At 37.5% G+C, this 21,457-nt stretch overlaps 1 protein-coding gene and 1 non-coding gene across 6 annotated transcripts in view; one reads left to right on the top strand and one right to left on the bottom strand.

Moving 5' to 3' along the window:
* Positions 1 to 20,897, top strand: part of SNX7 (sorting nexin 7) — a 168,877-nt gene extending 147,980 nt beyond the window's left edge. For 3 of the 5 annotated variants that reach the window (XM_045897129.3, XM_064588770.1, XM_054512727.2), the window contains exons 9-10: positions 15,307 to 15,453; positions 16,590 to 18,204. In XM_045897129.3, coding sequence (XP_045753085.1) covers positions 15,307 to 15,408 — 102 coding nt within the window. In that variant the 3' untranslated portion in view covers positions 15,409 to 15,453; positions 16,590 to 18,204. Of the gene's footprint in view, positions 1 to 15,306; positions 15,454 to 16,589; positions 18,205 to 20,864 lie in introns of those variants that run through there. The other 2 variants (XM_064588769.1, XM_064588768.1) reach the window with 2 other exon arrangements.
* On the bottom strand, positions 16,405 to 16,506 carry LOC123860667 (U6 spliceosomal RNA). Its single transcript, XR_006794788.1, has one exon. It is a non-coding gene; the product is annotated as a U6 spliceosomal RNA (small nuclear RNA).
* Positions 20,898 to 21,457: the final 560 nt, after the last annotated feature.

Below are 21,457 nucleotides of genomic sequence, written 5' to 3'. Positions count from 1 at the left end.
GAAGTGTGTAGGATCTGATGTTAAGTGGAATATATGTTATGTAGAAAATACGGATGGAAATAGATAAAGATTAGAAACTAACATGCAAAAAATAGAATAGCTAGTTAGGTTTTAGGGTTTTAGGTGACTATTTTTCCTTTTACAAAATGACATTCAAAACTGGCATAGCATTATTGTTTCCCTATTTTAAATAGGGAAGATAGATAATACAGTCTGGTGCCATTATAAGACAAAAAGATTATCCTGGAAATGTGAACACATAGCTTGGGATTACTTTACAAGAGTGGCGATGATGTCTTTGGAATTGCTACACTATTCTGTGTTCCTTGTATAGGCATTAATTTCATACTACTTTTATCTTCTTGTTAAAAAAAATTCCTCATTCATTCATGTTATGACAAACTGTTAAATCCAAGCAAGTCTAATTTTTAACAATTATAAACAAAAATGGGCTATAAGTTTTAGATATTCAGATATACTACAAGGCTGGGATTGACTAAAAGAGAAATAATTATTAACAAAAAGGAGAAAGAAATAGTCACAATCGGATCTATTAATCCAAGTAAATACTGAATGTTTTGATATTATTTAAAAAACCTTCCCTATGCCATATTTTTCATTTAAAATCCAACATTTTAAAATGCTATCCCTCATCATATACTTTAATTTGTGACATGGATATAAATAATACTGTTTTGTGATTATAAACCTTGAACTCATGCTGTGTGGTTCAATGCATACTGATTGGTTATTTGCAACAGAGAGGAAAAACTAATAATGGATACATGATTTATTTCATGAGTGGAATAAAACTATTTTTTCTTGAAATCATATCTTTTCTAAAAAAATGTGAAAGAGTTGTAAATGGGAAAGAAATGAAAGCTTTACATGTATAGTGACCTTCTCATTTTCTCGGCAGCCCTGTCATCATCTAGAACGTGCAATTGTACCGAACTTTCATTCTCAAGAAAATTTGCAAATTAACTTTTATACCAAAAAAGAGAAATCATTCCTACCATCCACACCACCAAAAGACCATCATTCATGAAAATTTCAATGTCAGTGATCAAATGAGGGATATTGTAACTTAATGCTTACAGAAGGAATAGAGAGAAGAGAAACTGAGTTTGATGTGTGACTGTTTAACCTGGAGAAACCAGGTCCTGCCAAGAAAAGCCCTTTTGTGAGAAATACACACACACCAGTTAGAAGGAAATGTTGATATTATTAAATACACAAGGGTGCCAAATCTGCTCATGTATACTAAGCATCAAAATAACATTCTGAGCATAAAAGATTTAGAAAGAAAAAGAACCATGGCTCTGGAATGAGCAGTCAATAATATGACAACTATAAAAGGCTTACTTTGGAATTCAGAGATCAAAAAGGAGCTGTACTCTTTGCAGCTCCGTTAGGAATTAGACCCAAACCACTTCTTTTTTTATGACAGTATTCAACTGTGCACTTTAGATCTTCCCAACAGAAAGTCTAATGAGCCCTGTGGAGGCCATACTACCTGCCAAGAAAATAATCCATCCTCCAAAAGCCCCAGCAACAATATTCCTCAATGTTCAGAAAAAGTGCTGAAATGTTGTCATTCAAAAGACTCTTGACAATCCTCTCTGGCAATCCTAGAGAATCTAATGAGTGAAAAGCCAAAGTATACAAAAGAATAATCATCATCCAGATTTAGAAAGGAAAAAAAAAAAACAAGTGCTATAAGTCAGAAAATTAACTACTGACTGTCAAAAATGACCTTTCTGCATTGTCAAACAATGCCTGTCATGACTTCTCAAATTAGCCCAGCGGGAAGGCCCAGTACCTGAGGAGAGGCCACAGTGCGCTGATTCACTGCCCCGCTAATGTGCAACCTGTTCTTAACATTCTTATTTCCATCTCATTTTGGAAATATATTTTAAGACTAAATAATCCTCAGGCCAGCGAGTGAGCAAATCTGCTAACAAGAGTGTTACAAAGAAGAAAGCTGTCTTTTAGAAAATTCTTTTCTAGTCTTTTCTCTCATCTTTTTATACCACTCATTGGCTGTTGTTCTCTTCTTTTCTCATCAAACATCAGTATAATTTTTATTTTCACATTAAAGAAGTAAATAGGGGGTGCCTGGGTGGCTCATTCGTTAAGCATCTGCCTTCGGCTCAGGTCTTGATCCCAGAGTCCTGGGATTGAGCCCTGTGTCAGGCTCCCTGCTCTGAGGGAAGCCGGCTTCTCCCTCTCCCACTCCCCCTGCTTGTGTTCCCTCTCTCACTGTGTCTCTCTCTGTCGAAAAAATAAAATCTTAAAAAAAAAAAAAAGAAGTAAATAGGATACCCTCTGAGGCATATAGAAATCAACACTACTGACTGACCCTGAGGTGAATTCTTCTTCGTAGATTTCTAGGGGAAAAAAATTTAAAAAAAAGAAAGACATGCAACAGTGAGTAAGGCACCATATCTGCCCTCAAAGAGCTTGTATTGTAGTTATTATTCAGGCAAGTATGTTGCAGTTATGGTACAGGGTATTAACTACTGTAATAAGTCAACAACAGAGACTTAACATAACACCTGAAGTGTATACCAAATTTAGTCTTGGAGAATTGGGGAATCTTTCTGGAGAAAATGATGATTCAGCTGAGACCTGAAAAAGGTGATGGAGTTTGCCTTCTGAATGTGCTACCCTTTGATTATACAAGAAAGAATTTAGAAGATCAAAGTTGCGATTTTAGCTGGCAAGTCACTTAGGCTGTCTGTATCTTGATTGTCTCTTCTCTGAGACTAGTTTTGCCAATCTGATTGGGTTATTGTGAGGAGAAGAATGTGTCAAGCTAACTAAATAAAAATGGATACACAGGGGCACCTGGGTGGCTCAGTCGTTAAGCGGCTGCCTTCAGCTCAGGTCATGATCCCAGGGTCCTGGGATCAAGCCCCTCATCGGGCTCCCTGCTCGGCGGGAAGCCTGCTTCTCCCTCTCCCACTCCCCCTGCTTGTGTTCCCTCTCTCACTGTGTCTCTCTCTGTCAAATAAATGAATAAAATCTTTTTTAAAAAAAAATGGGTACACAATGACAAAATGTTGTTATACATTTTATTAATTATAAAACCTTACATGGTGTGGTAGGCAATCTTTAAGATGGCTCCTAGAGATTCCTACCTCCCGGTATTCACTCTCTTGTGTAATCCTCTTCTCCTTAAATATGGCCTGGACTTTAATGACTCCATTGTTAAGGTAGAATATGGCAGAGATTCTGATACATCATTTCCAAAATTAAGTGATAAAACAACTGGGTCTTCTCTATTGGGGGCCAGTTCTCACTCCCACTCTTCCTTGGATTCATGACCCTGGGGGAAGCGAGCTGCCATGTGATGAGGCAACTCTGGGAAAAGGACCATGCTGGGGGGGCCAAGGTCAACAATAATCATAAAAGTGAGTTTGGAAATGGATGACATTCCTGCACCCACCCAGTTGAAACTTCAGCTGAGACCACAACTCTCGCCAACGGCCACCTCATTAGAGACCATGAGCCTGATGTAACCTGCTAAGCTGTGCCTGGATTCCTGACAGGCTTGTTAAACACCTTGGGGTTTCCACTGAAACTACAGAGAGCACACAGATTAGAAGAAAAGAACATAACTAGAACTAAGGGATTCTCATAAGATTAAGGGCAAAACTAAAATAGTTCCTCCCTAACAGTGTATAAAGTGAGCCTCCATAAGATCATTATTTTTTATTTACTTTTTTCTATGCCTCTATGTCCTCAAATTTTTCTAAAATAATAGTATGTTTATTTTATTAACGACCAAAAAAATCATTAAATACTAAAAAGACAGTATTTTTAAAAGTTGTTTCTCTTGGGGCACCTGGTTGGCTCAGTCAGTTAAGCATCTGCCTTCGGATCAGGTCATGATCCCAGGGTCCTGGGATCAAGTCCTGCATCAGGCTCCCTGCTCATCAGGGAGCCTGCTTCTCCCTTTCCCTCTGCCACTCCCTCTGCTTGTGCTCTCTTTCTCTCATAAAAATCTTTAAAAATTGTTTCTCTTGTGCAAAAGCTTGACTGGAATATCATGAATACTAATGTTTATGAGTATGAAACAGTTAAGACCAGAAAAGAGGAGAAATAAATAGATTAAAAACACAAGTGTGCATTAATACATTAAAAGGTACATATATAATACATTGGAACTTTGAATTTGGCAAGGTGGAGACCAAAATCCATAGCTATGAAAAACTATCATTAAAATATCCTCCAAGGTCAAATGAGAGGGTGTGTTGCAAAGTAAAAATCTGGATAAAACTGCAGCATTATTTTTTAATTGAGAATCAAGAATCATGGTAATTTATAAAAGAACATGTGTCCTGGTTCTAGGTGAGAAGCATATTAGCTGGACACTATCTGGCACTTTCACTCAGAGAATGAGGTCATGGCAAAGGATGTGTTCTGTTGACAAAAACCAGTATTCAAAAATTTTGACCTTTACTAATCAAAATTGAGTTCCACCTGGAATTTGTGGACTTGGAAATCAATGAGAGCAAATGTTTCTCAGCTTCTAATTGGATCTCCTCTTCATGGTGCCTGGAAGAGAATATGATCTGCCAAAACAAATATTTGGTGTAACTTATATACAAGAGCTGTATATTTTTACATGACATAAGAAGAAAGACACATCATTGCAACATTATACTGAAATGACTATAAACATTTTTGAGTAGTATTTTAATAATACTATGCATACCAACTTGAAGGTTTGTAACTGAGGACTTTATTCTCTCCCTTTATCCACTTTTTTTTTTCTGTTTTGTGTGTGTGTGTGTGTGTGGTGGTGTTGTTGTTGTTTTTGGTTTTGTTTTGTCCAATGTGGTATGCCTACAAGGAGAGTGGAAAGACGAAATTGTTACTGAAATAATATAGTGCATGACTTTTATAAGAAAACAAATGACAGATTCTCACTACCATGTTTAAATACATGCAGATGATTTCAGGTAAAGAGTCATGGATGTCTTGCTTCTCCCTGCTTTACCCATCCTCAGATTGCTCATACTCTCTGAGTCAACATGGATTTTACAGATGTGTGTTAGAAAATTCTAAGCAAAGTCTTATCAACCAAACCGAGAGATGTAAGAGTAGAATACTATAATACTCACCTGATATATTATAGAATCATAGAGTAACCAAACCAGAAATATCTTCTAGATCTTCAGTCTTCTTATCTTTTCCAATGAAGAAACAGAGACCCAGAGAAATGAATGATTTGGCTAAAGTCTTATACCCAGAAAACCAGGAGTAGAATCTTGGTCTCGCTTGACATCCACTTCAAATTTGTTAAAAAAAATAAAATGATAGTTAATCAAATAACTTGCCTTTTTGGGATGCCTTAGAGTTACAAGATATTTTTTATTTTATTATGTAATCCTTTGAGGTAGGAAGGAGGTATTGTTTTTATTTTACAGAGAAAGTGAAGCTCAGATTCTTTATAAACAAATTTACTGGGAGATTCAGTGCATAGGCTCAGGTCCATATTTAATTTGTCTACTGAGCAATTAACATGGACCAGGCATGGCATTACAGAAGTAGTCTCACTCCCTGCTACATATCAGAATCACCTGAGTAGGTTTAAAGCTTATCCATACCTTAACCACAGAGTCAGATTTAGTTTGAAAATCAATATTTTTAGAAAGGTCTCTAGAGGATTCTATGTGGAACCAGATTGAGAACCACTGTACTATAAGAAAAAATTATGTTTGTTCATTCAACAACTCTTTATTATATGGTTAATATGTGTCAAGAATTGTTCTAAGTGCTAAACATGCCACAGTAAATATCACAAAAATCTCTGTCCTCATTGTATTTACATGCTGGTGGGAGAGACAAATAATAAAACAAATATAATAATGAATTTGGTGATAAGTGAAACTGGAAAAACAGAACAAAATCAAGGGAGGGGAATAGAAAAGGAGATAAATATTGCCATTTTAAATAGGGTAGCATTAGAACAAAGACCTGAAGGAGATGGGAGGGAGACGGAGAGGGAGTACATCATGCTCATATTTTTGAATAGAGACTTCTGGACAGAAAAAAATCAAATACAAAAGCTTTGAGGCTGGATCATGCCTGGTGTACTCTAGGAACAGCAAGGAGTTGTCAGTAGGAACCGATTTAGTGAAGGGAAAAGTATAAAAAGATGAAGTAGGAATAGGGAACAGCTCATGTAGGACTTTGTGGGTCGTTGTAAGAAATTTGGATTTTATATAAAAAAGATGGAAAGCCAATGGAGTATTTTGAGCGGGGGAGTAACAAGGGCTGGTTTTCATTTTAAGAAGATCACTGTGTTTAGAAAAAAATGGTAAGGTGGCCAGGACAGAAATGAGGGCCCAATAGGAGGCTCTGCAATGATCCAAGTGAGGGATACCATGATTTAAACCACAGTGAAGGGGGTGAGAAACAATTGGATTCTGAATATATTTTAAGGTTAGAATAACAGAATTGATCATTTTTGGATGTATAAAGAATTCCAATTTAAAATGGAATCAGAGGATGGAAAATGGAAAATTTCACTCTGAGGTGCTCTCAGAAAAGCAAGACTTAAGGACTGAAAAACTGATGTCCCATAAATGCCTGATTTATAGAAAACTGATAATATTTGGAAGTTTCTTAAATGATAGAGAACTTGTCAGGGGTTGCCTCATATCAGCCTTGGAAAGTTTGGGTTATGGTTTATAGAGGCAAGAGCAAGAAGCAACCCAGGTTGGGTGGGTCTCACAAAACCAGCTGAACTGAACTTTTGTTCCTATGACTGGACTGGTTTTGTCTGCTTGGGAAATTCTTAAAGCTGGTCTCATTTCCTTTGATTTTAGCAGACCTTACTGATCTCTCCCCTCCTTACATTCCCTGCCCATAAATACAGCCTTGCCCCAAACTTTAGCAGACTCCCTGTACCTTGCTACACTTTGCATGTCCCAAATTGCAATTTCTCTGTTATCCCAAAAAAGTTCATCTTTTTGAGCTAGCCTCAGTTTACCTCTTTATTTGGGTTGGTAGATGTGTGGCATGTGGTAGTGATATTAGCCCAGGACAACCTCCAATTTTGGGTCTGAGGGACTAGGATTTCAGAGCACCCAATAATAAAACCTCAAAATACATGAAACAAAGCCGATCAAATTGAATCCACAATTACAAATGGAGACTTAACACTCTTCTAACAATAGCTAATAGATCAAGTAGACCAAAAAATCAGTAAGGACATAGAAGACTTTAGCAACTTGACCAATTAATATTTGTAGAACATTACAGCAAACTGCAGAAAACCAACTTGTCTAATGCACATGGAATGTGTACCAGGATAGATAATCTGCTGGAGTATAAAATAAGTCTAAATAAAGTTCAAATGATTTAATTATTACTAGATGTGTTTTCTGACTTCAATAGAATTAAATTAAAATCAATAATGGTAAGACATCTAGAAATCCGCTAAATATTTAGAAATTGAAACACTAATTTCTAAATAATTTATGAGTTAACTATTTTAAGATTCCCTATTGAAATATATACAAAAATTCTTAATTAGCAAATTAAATTCATCAAAGTTTATAAGAGGTGATATATCATGAAAAAGTGAAGTTTATTCCAGGAATATAAGGTTAGATTACATTCAAAAGCCAATCAGTGTAATTTTTATATTAACAGAATAAATGAGAAAAATCTTATGATCATTTCAAAAGTTCTCAGCAAGCCAGGAATAGAAGGGAATTTTCTCAATCTGATAAAGGTCATCCATGAACACTCTATAATTAACACTGTATTTAATGAAGAACTTATAAAATGCTTTCCCCCTAAAATTGGGAAAAATGCACTTTCATTCAACATTGTACTGGAGGTTCCTAGCCAATGCAATATGGCACCAAAAAGAAATACAACTGTAAAGATTGGAAAAAAATAAGTAATGCTGTCTTTATTCACAGGCAATATGATTGGTTATATATAAACAATCTTAAACTGCATTTCACACATACACGGACCAATAAATGTGGTCAGTTTACAAAAATACATTTTATTCCTGTATGCTAGCAGTAATCAATGAGAAAATGAACTGTAAGAACACTGTTTTCAATACTATCTAACAATGTAGAATACATAGGGATAACTTTAACAAAAGAAATGCAAGTCTTGGGGAAGGAACAAGATGGAGGAGTAGGAGACCTAAAGTTCGTCGGTCCCAGGAATTCAGCTAGTTATCAAACCATTCTGAACACCTACAAACTCAACAGGAGAGTGAAGAAAAGAAAAGCAGCAATTCTATGAACAGAAAAGCGACCACTTTCTGGAAGGTAGGACGTGCGGAGACGTGAATCTGAGGCAATATTTGGGAAGTTAGACTGGAGGGGGAGGGAGCCCCCATCAGCCAGCTACTGGCAAATGATAGAGCAGTGGAGCACAAAATCGAACTTTTAGAAGTCTGCTCTGCTGAGGGATGTTGCTCCAGTGGCTAAGCGGGGGGTGGAACCCTTGCTGGGACAGTGTGGTCTCAGGACCCTCGGGGTCACAGAAAGACTGGGGGTGCCTGAGTGTGGCAGAGCTCCCAGGTATCAGAGCGGGAAAGCCGGCTGCAAAGACGGAGCCGAGGCATGGGCTCTCAGCTCGGGGTTGACATAAACTGTGATCTGTGGCACAGTCGAGTCACTGCTCTTCCATCAGGGACCCAACAAGTGGCAGATCTGGGGAGACTCCCCTTCCTCCCCCGGGAGGAGCAGCACAGGAGCACACCGCAGGGATCTGCTGGGTTTGGAGACTCCACAAGGGGTCGGGTGCCAGAGATAGAAACACTCGGTCATAGGCCTGGTGAGCACGGGGTGTGGCCAGAGACCGGGGAGACACGAGTGATTGCTTTTCTCTGGGGGCTCACTGAGGAGTGGGGCCCCAAGTTCTCGGCTCCTCCAGGACAGAGATTGGGAGGCCGCCATTTTCACTCTCAGCCTCCAAAGCTGTACCGAAAACTTTCAGGGAACAAAATCTCCCGAGAGCAAACCCGAGGAGATTACTTAGCCTGGACTGGCAAGGGTGGGGCAATTCCACCTCCAGCAAAGACATTTGGAACCACGGCAACAGGCCCCTCCCCCAGAAGATCAGCAAGAACAGCCAGCCAAGACCAAGTTTACCGATCAATGAGAATGGCAGAATTCCAGCACCAGGGGAATATAGCACATAGAATTCATGGCTTTTTTCCCATGATGCTTTAGTCTTTCAAAGTTAGTTTTTAAAATTTTTTTTCTTTTTCTATTTTTTTAGTCGAATTTTTCTTCTTTCCTTTTTCAACCAACATCTTATCAATTCCTTTTTTAAAATATTTTTTAATTTTTCATTTTACTGTCATATTCTACCTCTTCATTGTATTTAACCTTACTTTTTGTATCTATATATATAAGTTTTTCTTTAAAATTGTGGGATACAGTTTCTTCTAAGAGACCAAAATATACCCTAAATCTAGTGTATGACATTGTCCTAGTCTCCCGCCTGATCACATTCTCTCTCTTTTTAAAATTTTTTTTCATTCTTTTTTCAACCAACTCCTTATCTTATCAACTCCTTTATTTATTTATTTATTTATTTATTTATTTTTAAATTTTTTAAAGATTTTATTCATTTATTTGACTGAGAGATAGAAACAGAGCACAAGTAGGCAGAGCAGCAGTCAGAGGGAAAGGGAGAGTCAGGTTCCCTGCCAAGCAGGGCGCCCAACATGGGGCTTGATCCCAGAACTCTGGGATCATGACCTGAGCCAAAGGCAGATGCTTAACTGACTGAGCCACCCAGGCGCCCCTCAATTCCTATTTTAAAATCCTTTTAAATTTTCATCTTTACAGTCATATTCCATCCCTTCATCGTATTTACCCTTATTTTTGTATATATATAAGTTTTTCTTTCTTTAAAATTTTGGGAGGCAATTTCTTCTAACAGACCAAAATACACCCAAAATCTAGTGTGTGGCTCTGTTATTTTCACCAGCCTGATCATATTTTTTTTTTCCCTTTCTTTTCCTCCAGGTTTTAGGTCTCTTCTGGTATGTTTAGTGTATATTTTTCTGGGGTTGTTGTTAACCCTTTAGCATTTTTTAAACATTTGGTCCTCTCATTCATCTATTCTCCTCCGGACAAAATGACAAGATGGAAAAACTCACCTCAAAAAAAAAAAAAAAAAAGAAGAAGGAATACCAACTGCCAGGGACCTAATCAATACAGACATTAGTAAGATGTCAGAACCAGAGTTCAGAATGATGATTATAAAGATACTAGCTGGGCTTGAAAAAAGCATAGAAGATACTAGAGAATCCCTTTCTGGAGAAATAAAAGAACTAAAATCTAACCAAGTTGAAATCAGAAAGGCCATTAATGAGGTGCAATTAAAAATGGAGGCTCTAACTGCTAGGATAAATGAGGCAGAAGAGAGAATTCATGATATAGAAGACCAAATGATGGAGAATAAAGAAGCTGAGAAAAAGAGAGAGAAACAACTACTGGATCAAGAGGGGAGAATTCAAGAGATAAGTGATACCATAAAGCAAAACAATATTAGAATAATTGGGATCCCAGAAGAAGAAAGAGAGAGAAGGGCAGAAGCTATATTGGAGCAAATTATAGCAGAGAATTTCCCTAATTTGGGGAAGGAAACAGGCATCAAAATCCAGGAGGCACAGAGAACCCCCCTCAAAATCAATAAAAATAGGTCAACACCCTGACATCTAATAATAAAACTCACAAGTCTCAGAGACAAAGAGAAAATCCTGAAAGCTGCTCAGGACAAGAGGTCTGGAACCTACAATGGTAGAAACATTAGATTGGCAGCAGACCTATCCACAGAGACCTGGCAGGCCAGAAAGGACTGGCATGTTATATTCAGAGCATGAATATCTAAATGAGAAAAATATGAAGCCAAGAATACACAACTGTTCAAAATCTTTGGGATACAGCAAAGGCAGTCCTGAGAGGAAAGTATATAGCAATACAAGCCTTTCTCAAGAAACAAGAAAGGTCTTAAATACACAACCTAACCTACACCTAAAGGAGCTGGAGAAAGAATAGCAAATAAAGCCTAAACCCCGCAGGAGAAGAGAAATAATAAAGATCAGAGCAGAAATCAATGAAATAGAAACCAGAAGAACAGTAGAACAGATCAACGAAACTAGGAGCTGGTTCTTTGAAAGAATAAATAAGATTGATAAACCCCTGGCTAGAATTATCAAAAAGAAAAGAGAAAGAACCCAAATAAATAAAATCATGAATGAAAGAGAAGAGATCACAACCAACACCAAAGAAATACAAACAATTATAAGAACATGTTATGAGCAACTATATGCCAGCAAATTAGATAATCTGGAAGAAATGGATGCATTCCTAGAGACATATAAACTACCAAAACTGAACCAGGAAGACATAGAAAACCTGAACAGACCCATAACCACTAAGGAAATTGAAGCAGTAATAAAAAATCTCCCAACAAACAAGAGCCCGGGGCCAGATGGCTTCCTAGGGGAATTCTACCAAACATTTAAAGAAGAATTAATACCTATTCTTCTGAAGCTGCTTCAAAGAATAAAAATGGAAGGAAAATGTCCAAACTCATTTTACAAGGCCAGGATTACCTTGATCCCAAAACCAGTCAGAGACCCATCAAAAAGACCAATATCTCTGATGAACATGGATGCAAAAATTCTCACCAAAATACTAGCCAATAGGATCCAACAGTACATTAAAAGGATTATTCACCACGACCAAGTGGGATTTATTCCTGGTCTGCAAGGTTGGTTCAACATCTGCAAATCAATCAATGTAATACAATACATTAATAAAAGAAAGAACAAGAACCATATGATCCTCTCAATAGATGCAGAAAAAGCACTTGACAAAGTACAGCATCCTTTCTTGATCAAAACTCTTCAGAGTGTAGGGATAGAGGGTACGTACCTCAATATCATAAAAACCATCTATGAAAAACCCACAGCTAATGTCATACTCAATGGGGAAAAACTGAGAGCTTTCCCCTGAGGTCAGGAATGTGGCAGGGATGTCCACTATCACCACAGCTGTTCAACTATAAGGCCTAGCCTCAGCAGACAACAAAAAGAAATAAAAGGCATCCAAATCGGCAAAGAGGAAGTCAAACTCTCATTTTTTGCAGATGATATGATCCTTGATGTTGAAAACCCAAAAGACTCCACCCCAAAACTGCTAGAACTCATATAGGAATTCAGTAAAATCACAGGATATAAAATCAATGCACAGAAATCAGTTGCATTTCTATACACTAACAACAAGACAGAAGAAAAAGAAATTAAGGCATCAATCCCATTTACAGTTGCAACCCTAAGATACCTAGGAATAAATCTAACCAAAGAAGCAAAGGATCTGTACTCAGAAAACTATAGAATGCTCATGATAGAAATTGAGGAAGACACAAAGAAATGGAAAAACATTCCATGCTTATGGATTAGAACAACAAATATTGTGAAAATGTCTATGCTACCGAGAGCAATCTACACATTTAATGCAATACCTATCAAAATACCATCAACTTTTTTAAAAGAAATAGAACAAATAATCCTAAAATTTGTATGGAACCAGAAAAGACCCCGAATAGCCAGAAGAATGTTGAAAAAGAAAAGCAAAGCTGGTGGCATCACAATTCCGGACTTCAAGCTCTATTACAAATCTGTAATCATCAAGACAGTATGGTACTGGCACAAAAACAGATACACAGATCAATGGAACAGAATAGAGAGCCCAGAAATGGACCCTCACCTCTATGGTCAACTAATCTTCAACAAAGCAGGAAAGAATGTCCAATGGAAAAAAAGACAGTCTCTTCAACAAATGGTGTTGGGAAAATTGGACAGCCACATGCAGAAGAATGAAACTGGACCATTTCCTTACACCACACACAAAAATAGACTCAAAATGGATGAAAGACCTAAATGTGAGACAGGAATCCATCAAAATCCTGGAGAAGAACACAGGCAGCAACCTCTTCGACCTCAGCCACAGCAACTTCTTCCTAGAAACATCGCTGAAGGCAAGGGAAACAAGGGCAAAAATGAACTATTGGGACTTCATCAAGATAGAAAGCTTTTGCACAGCAAAGGAAACAGTCAACAAAACCAAAAGACAACCTACAGAATGATCTGTCAGATAAAGGGCTAGTATCCAAAATCTATAAAGAACTTCTTAAACTCAACACCCAAAGAACAAATGATCCAATCAAGAAATGGGCAGAAGACATGAACAGACATTTCTGCAAAGAAGGCATCCAAATGGCCAACAGACACATGAAGAAGTGTTCAACATCACTTGGCATCAGGGAAATCCAAATCAAAACTTCAATGAGATACCACCTCACGCTAGTCAGAATGGCTAAAATTAACAAGTCAGGAAATGACAGATGTTGGCAAGGATGGGGAGAAAGGGGAATCGTCCTACATTGTTGGTGGGAATGCAAGCTGGTGCAGCCACTCTGGAAAACAGTATGGAGGTTCCTCAAAAAGTTGAAAATAAAGCTACCCTACAACCCAGCAATTGCACTACTGGGTATTTACCCCAAAGATACATATGTAGTGATCCAAAGGGGCACATGCACCCCAGTGTTTATAGCAGCAATGTCCACAATAGCCAAACTGTGGAAAGAGCCTAGATGTCCATCAACAGATGAATGGATAAAGAAAATGTGGTATATATATACAATGGAATATTATGTAGCCATCAAAAAATGAAATCTTGCCATTTGCAATGATGTGGTTGGAGCTAGATGGTTATTATGCTAAGCAAAATAAGTCAGTCAGAGAAAGACAAGTATCATATGATCTCACTGATATGAGGAATTTGAGAAACAAGACAGAAGATCATAGGGGAAGGGAGGGAAAAATGAAACAAGACAAAACCAGAGAGGGAGACAAACCATAAGAGACCCTTAATCTCAGGAAACAAATCTAGGGTTGCTGGAGTGGAGGGGCATGGGAGGGATGGGGTGGCTGGGTGATGGACACTGGGGAGGGCAAGTACTATGGTGAGTGCTGTGAATTGTGTAAAACTGATGAATCACAGACCTGTACCCCTGAGACAAATAATACATTATATGTTAATTTAAAAAATTAAAAAAATATATAAAATCTTAAAAAAAAAGAAATGAAAGTCTTATATGTTGAAAACTTCAAAACATTGCTGTGAGAAATTACAGTAGACTTAGATGGAAAGATTGTGTTCATGGAATAGAAGACTCAGTATCATTTCAATATCAATCTCCCAAGTGATTCACAGAGTCACTATAATGCCAAAATCTCAAAATTATTTTTTATAGAATTTGAGGAGATTCTAAATTCTATATGAAAAAGAATAGGACTTAGCATAGCCAAAAGAATCTTGCAAAAGAACAAATTTGGCAGACTCTTGCTATATGACTTCAGTTAACTATAGATCAGCATTTTTTGACATTTTTTTATTATTGTTCCCCTCTGCCAGAAGAAAGTTAAATTAAAATTCTCCATAATGAGAGAAATTACATCTTGAATAAAGATTTTGTCAGGTAAGGTTGAAATGTAGGGTGTCATTCACCATTGTAATACCCAAGATTTTTTCACCCATTACCAAGAACCAATTTTCACTTCTTTGGGGATGATACCTCTACTGAGAACACATATTAATGAGCTATACAAATATGGACAGTATGAGTCTACTTATAGTAATTCTAGAACAGACAAAATTAATCTCTATGATAATAGACAAAACATTGGTTACCTGTGGTGGGTAGGGTTTGACCGCAAAGGGGGCATAGAGAACTTTCTGGAGTGGTTTAAATATTTCATATCTTTGTTGGTCTATTAATTATGGGGCTGTCCCACTTGTCATATCTCATCAAGTTTTCTATATAAAATCACTGTATGTAAATTTTACCCCAGTTAAAATAAAAGATTCATATGAAGATTATAGTTTAATTTGAAAGAATATATCCTTATATTTGTCATCCAATAAATATGCAAACAAATTAGGCAATAAGTACATCTTGGTAAGTTATACATTATATACTATATGTTACTTTATTGATATCCAGTGACAAGCAAAATATTTCCATTTGCATTCTAAAAGTTATATGATCATTAAATCCAAAAATGAAAAGCATGGCATGATGAAAATAAATATTAATATATGCCACCCTATTGTTTTTCTACCTTTGTAAATTGCGTTAAATCTTTTCAGGAAAATTGTCTTTTGGTTACAAATGCCATGTGGCAAAGTACCTCAAAACTTTCCATATTAAAATAACCATTTTCTTTTTGTTCAGAATTTTTTCGCAAATCAGGAATTTAAGACGGACTCATGTTGGCAATTCTTGGGGAGTCTCACGTGGTCGCAGTCAGCTGTTGCTGGGACTGCAGTCATCTGAAGGACCAACTGGGCATAATGTCAAATATGTTGCACTCAAGTGAATGTGAGTTGCTGGCTGTTTGCTGAGCCCTCACTAGGCTCTTGGCTAAAGTGACTACACGTGGGCTCTCCAGCATAACACTCTGAGGGTAATAGGACTACTTAGATGGCAGTTCAAGGCCCCACGTACGAGGGTACCAGTAAACAAGACAGAAGCTGTGTTATCTTTTCTGATCCAGCCTTGGATGTCAGGCAGAGTCACTTCTGCATTCTATGAGTTACAAGTGAGTCACGGGTTTACCCTTATTCAAGGGGAAGAGGAGGGCACAGAGCAGATTCCTCCATAGGAGCAGTATCAGAGAATTTCCAATCTTTTTTTTTTGAAACTGCCACAGACTAAAAAACAATAAATGAATGAAACATTTTTGTTTTGTTTTTGTTTTGTCTTGAAGAGTTGACATCCATTGAGATCCAGCATATTCTAGCCTGAGTGAAAAATATTTCTGAGAGATTAAGATTTCATCTAGACGTTGAGATCAATGTTATTATATTCATATAATCTCTCTTAATAGTTTCACCTAGTCAGTATCCCTGTTAGTGGAGTAGTTGGCGGGGGGGGGGGGGTGGTGGTAAGGATTTGGAGCAATTAAGTTTAAATGCGTCCTTTTTGATTCAGCAGCTTCTCAGGGATGGAGCTCTAAATTACTTGTTAGTTCATTTACACAGGAACAGGGTTAGGTAAGAACATGGAGCTATTGAGGATTCTAAATTCAGAGGATTTAAGGAGATTCTTTTTCTTTTAACTTTTTGAGTATAGTTGACACACAACATTACATTAGTTTCAGGTGTACAATATAATGATTCAACTTCTCTATATGTTATGCTATCCTCCCCACAAATGTAGCTCCCATCTCTCACCATACAACACTATTACAACATCCTTGACTGTATTCCCTCTGCTGTGCTTTTTATTCCCATGACTTATTCATTCCATAAAGGAAGCCTGTACCACCCCCAAAATATGGAATGCTTCATGAATTTGTGGGTCATTCTTGTACAGGCCGTGCAAATCTTTGTATTGTTGCCATTTTAATATATGTGCTGCTGAAGGGAGCACAGGAAGATTGCTGTTTATCCATTCATATATACACTCATGATGAATTGATGCATTTATCAGTAACCTTTCATTCCTTTCTCTAGGGAACAAGAGGAAGTTGCCTAACCTGGAATGGCCAGACTCTAATTCTATGATTTCAACTCCTTGTTGTGAGAGATTCCTGGAAAGGGATATCAAGACCATTTTGCAGGAAGGAAACTAGCTCTGAGGCCTGAATGGAGGTCATGAAGGATGCTTGTGTTGGGACAAAGGACCCAATAATTTAGTGCCATCCAGTCATGCTTGAGAGGAAAACCTGAGCTCCCTGACACATTTGCAAATTTTCTTTCAACTCTGCAAAACCTCTCTCATCTCATAACAGGACATGGCCTTACTGCCTGGGGAGGCGATGAGTGCCACAGATGTGTAGTTTTCATACAATTTATTTACATCAGCCTCTTGAAACATGTTGAATTGAGGTAGGTGGTAGGGTATCTCTACCCTATAGGGTATCTCAAACTTCACTCTTGATTTAGGAATAAAGCTTGGGAAAATGCTTATTTATGACCACCTGGATTCCTTCATTCAAGATGAATTTATGGTAGAATAGCAATTTATTTGTTAGTTTTCTTGGCTCTGACATGATAATGCGTTTGGTAAATATGAAGCCATATTACTGTACAGTGCAAGAAAAAAAATGATATAATCTGAAATGGTTCTTCTCAGACTCATTTTTCAAACAGGTCTCCTGGTTTAGTTGGAAACTAATGGCTTACACACCAGCAATGTGTTAGAAAACTCTTACTTTATGATTGTGTACAAAAGTAAATGAGATGTCAGGTAAGCCAATCAATCAGCTCTTTAAAGCATCATCTGTTCTCAGTAATGAATAGTTTCTCTCAGCATTTGGTTAATTTTTCTTGCTGGGATCTAAAGAGTCTTCCTTGAATCTAAACTATAGAATGATATATGGAACGAGGAATCACTTACAATAATGTCACCTTGTGTCTCTGCCTGCCTTCAAAGTTGAGTTTGGGGTACTCTATGCTTTTAAAAGTTCCTGCTTCAGTGATTACTTTGCCACCAGCTGCTGTGTCTTCTCTCCATTTCTGGACCGTAAATGTGGAGTCTCTGGGGAACCTCAGACTGCTGCACCAACCCTAGCTTGAAAGAGGTGCCTCTTCCCCCTTCATGTCATTGAACTGGGAGCCACAGTACTAGAATGAGAAAGAGGCTCAGAATACTGGAGCAGAAGAAAGATTTGAGTCATTGAACATTAGAACCCTCTGTTTCACCTCTCAGGCAATAGAGGCCAAGGTTGCATAAATGATTTTTCCAAAGTCACACCTTACATGTCTCCAGACTCAGCAACCAATGCCCCCCACCCCCGCCATTGAGCTCCTCTGTAATAAAAAATTAAAGCAATTTGAAAAGTCAGCACTGAAAAGTGTGAGGACCATGAAACTATTATACCCCTCTTCCTATTCCTTTTAGTTTCTAGTCCCTAGGAACTAAATATTTCAAATATTTGGAGCTCTTGGGATAAATTACTGGTTAAATTACTGGTTAAAGCTCTCCTGACTGTGATAATCTCTTTCATTTGTTTTGTTTTGCCTTTTACTGCTGGACAGAGGATTCGTTCTCAGACCTTAAATTTTCTTCCTTGTAATTTACGAACTATCGTGTAGATTTTCCCTATTGGTAAGAAGTCTTCTTTTTCCTGGCACGGAAATGGTAGCCTTTCACTAACTTTCTGAGCCCGTGTGGGTACTTCATTGCCCAAACCTGTACATTCCTTAATACATAAACCTTTAGCTGTAAGAGACAAACAGCATTAGATAAATTGGACTTGTCTCATTTGACCTAGCAAATAGAACAGCTAGCCATTTGATGCAACTTCTAAAACATTATCTCCTATAAGCAACTGCATCACTGTCATTATTTTTGATATGCCAATTTTCATGTATTAGTAGCTACTTTTTGTACTAAATTCTAGTGCTCATATTTTTCTTTGATGAACTTTAATGGAATATTTAGATAGCTTTAGAACTTCAATCAATACTGAATATTTTAAGGAGAGCCTACCATTAAATATGAAAATATTCTGTAAAGTAAAAGCAGCACATAGAAATTTCATGTGTTCCTTCAGCATCATTTGACCCACAGCCCTAGTATTTGCGGATAAAATTACAGACGTCTTTTTTTTTTAAATCATTATTCATAGAAGATAACATTTTAAAGAATACAAGTGAGGAAACTCTTCAGCCACAGCTAGTATATGTCACACTGTGATTTCATCACTAACTAAGGATATTTAAAAAGAAACAACTTTACATTGTTAAATTACACAATTTTTAAAAATTTACTAGTGAAATAAGAGTAAACTCTGCCCTTCTGTTAGGAGGACATAATTTTAATAAGAAATTAACACAATGAATTATTTTCAAATTGAGTCCAAATCTGTTTAAGTCCTCTAGAAAAGCATTTTCTCTTGATTGCTTTTAATATGAAACAGTTGGCTCACAAATAAATTAATGCTAGTCGGTGCACATTTCCCTCTGGATAGCTTTTCTTTTTTTTTCCCCCCCCAGCCTGAGACCTTTTTTTTTTTTTCCCCCATCAGCCATTTGGTTAGGTTTCTTAGCTCTTTGAAAATGCTTTCACAACTTGGAAGGTTTCTTACATACCTGTACGCTATGCATTGCATCTCAATGTATGGCATTCCCAGCATTGGAATTTGGAAACTCTGATTGTGCAGTAGCAAATTGTACAGCAGTGCTACTGACCTAACTAGTTTGGGGAAAGACCTTCTGAAAAGCTTAGTGCTGCTACTGAATGCTACCTTTGTTTTACTGAACTTCAAGTAAGCAAAATAACAAAAAATCAGAAATTTCAATCATACCTCCTAAGGTCAGACCCAATGCACTCTAGGGATTCATATGTATTACTGAAGAATGGTTGCACCGAGTAATTATAATCTATCTCATTTATAGCCTCAGACAGGGATGAGTGGAAATAAAACTATGTCCAAATTCTTCAACCATAAACTTAAATTCTTGCATTAAGATATAACTCTGGGATCCTAGAATATTAATCAGGTTCCTGAAATAGGGTTTAATAGGATTTCCCCTCACTCTTATTTTGTTCCTGCCTCTACCACCAAGGAGGAGTTTCTACTGTTTAATATATGGCAGACAGTGGGTTTAAAAGTGCTCAGAACTCCACATGTATCATATGACCTCACTGATATGAGGAATTCTTAATCTCAAGAAACAAACTGAGGGTTGTTGGAGTGGTGGGGGGTGGGAGGGATGGGGTGGCTGGGTGATGGACATTGGGGAGGGTATGTGCTATGGTGAGCACTGTGAATTGTGTAAGACTGATGAATCACAGACCTGTGCTCTGAAACAAATAATACATTATATGTTAAAAAAAATTAAAAAGGGGCACCTGGGTGGCTCAGTCGTTAAGCGTCTGCCTTCGGCTCAGGTCATGATCCCAGGGTCCTGGGATCGAGCCCCGCATCGGGCTCCCTGCTTGGCGGGAAGCCTGCTTCTCCCTCTCCCACTCCCTCTGCTTGTGTTCCCTCTCTCACTGTGTCTCTCTGTCAAATAAATAAATAAAATCTTTAAAAAATAAAAAAAATAATAATAAAATAAATAAATAAAATAAAAAAGAAGATAGTAGGAAGGGAAAAGTGAAGGGGGGGAATCGGAGGGGGAGATGAACCATGAAAGACTATGGACTCTGAGAAACAAACTGAGGGTTCTAGAGGGGAAGGGGGTAGGGGGTAGGTTAGCTTGGTGATGGGTATTAAAGAGGGCATGTATTGAATGGAGCACTGGGTGTTATACGCAATGAGTCATGGAACACTACATCAAAAAGTAATGATGTAATGTATGGTGATTAACATAACATAATAAAAAAAACTAATGATGTATGGTGATTAACATAACATAATAAAATAAAATTTTTTTTAAATAAATAAATAAATAAAAGTTCTCAGAACTCCAGAGTTCTAATTTGGAGCCTTGAGAAAGGCTGGTTTCACACCCAGACTATACTCTATACTTCCTCCTCATCCTGGGCTCACTCCATTTTGTCACTCTATATATATGTATATAGACAGATAGATATATCTCTGTGCCAGAAAAAGCAAAGCTACATTTCCCACTTTCATAGTATGAATTATTGCTGGGAGTTCTTCTGGGCCAGAAACTATATTTTCCAGACTTTTTGCATCCAAGCCAAATGATTTTCATCAATGAGACATGAGCTGAAGCGGGATGGTCCTTTTTGGACCTGGGTTTTTGAAGAGTAGTTACTCTTCTCTAATCTCTCATACTCTTTCCCTTTTCCTTTCGGGTGGCTGGAGACAGATGACATTGAGGTCCTAAGTGAATCCAGAGCCCCAGGCCGACGGAGTCTAGTTCCCTGAATCACTGCCTAAAGGAAAGACACACCTGCCAAACAGGAAGAGCCACCTTGGACTTTTGCATGAGTAGGACAGAAACTTCTATGGGGGTGAGCCATGGGAATTTGGTGGTTCACTTGTTACAGCAGCTGGTATTTTCTAACTATAATTGTTTCATATGCTCTTTTGAATTTACTAAGAAGTAAAACTGACTTGTTCACTTTTGAAACTTCTTATATTCCCAACTCCTACTCAGTTTCTAGCACAGTGTTTTTATATTCAATGGGTAGCAATAAAACTATCTCTTACTGAGTTCTTGCTATGTGGTCATCACTATGCTAAGAGATTTTCATATATTAACACAATCATCTTTACATCCTATCGCAAAATCATTACAAGAGAGCACAAAGAAATGTAACCTCTCCAAGAACACAAACAGATTGGATAGCTAGCTCAAGGTCACACAGTTAGTAAAGGTTCAAATCCGTAATATCTAAGTTTAACACATATTTCTTTAACACTAAATTAATCTGTTATCTTTGCAAATTTCATCTACTG

This window comes from Mirounga angustirostris, unplaced genomic scaffold (assembly GCF_029215605.1).
Source record: "Mirounga angustirostris isolate CCGP_5_RB_7025 unplaced genomic scaffold, mMirAng1.0.hap1 SCAF_4, whole genome shotgun sequence".
NCBI lineage: Eukaryota > Metazoa > Chordata > Mammalia > Carnivora > Phocidae > Mirounga > Mirounga angustirostris.
Note: the sequence above shows the minus strand (reverse complement) of the source record. Positions and strands in the feature narration are given on the sequence as shown.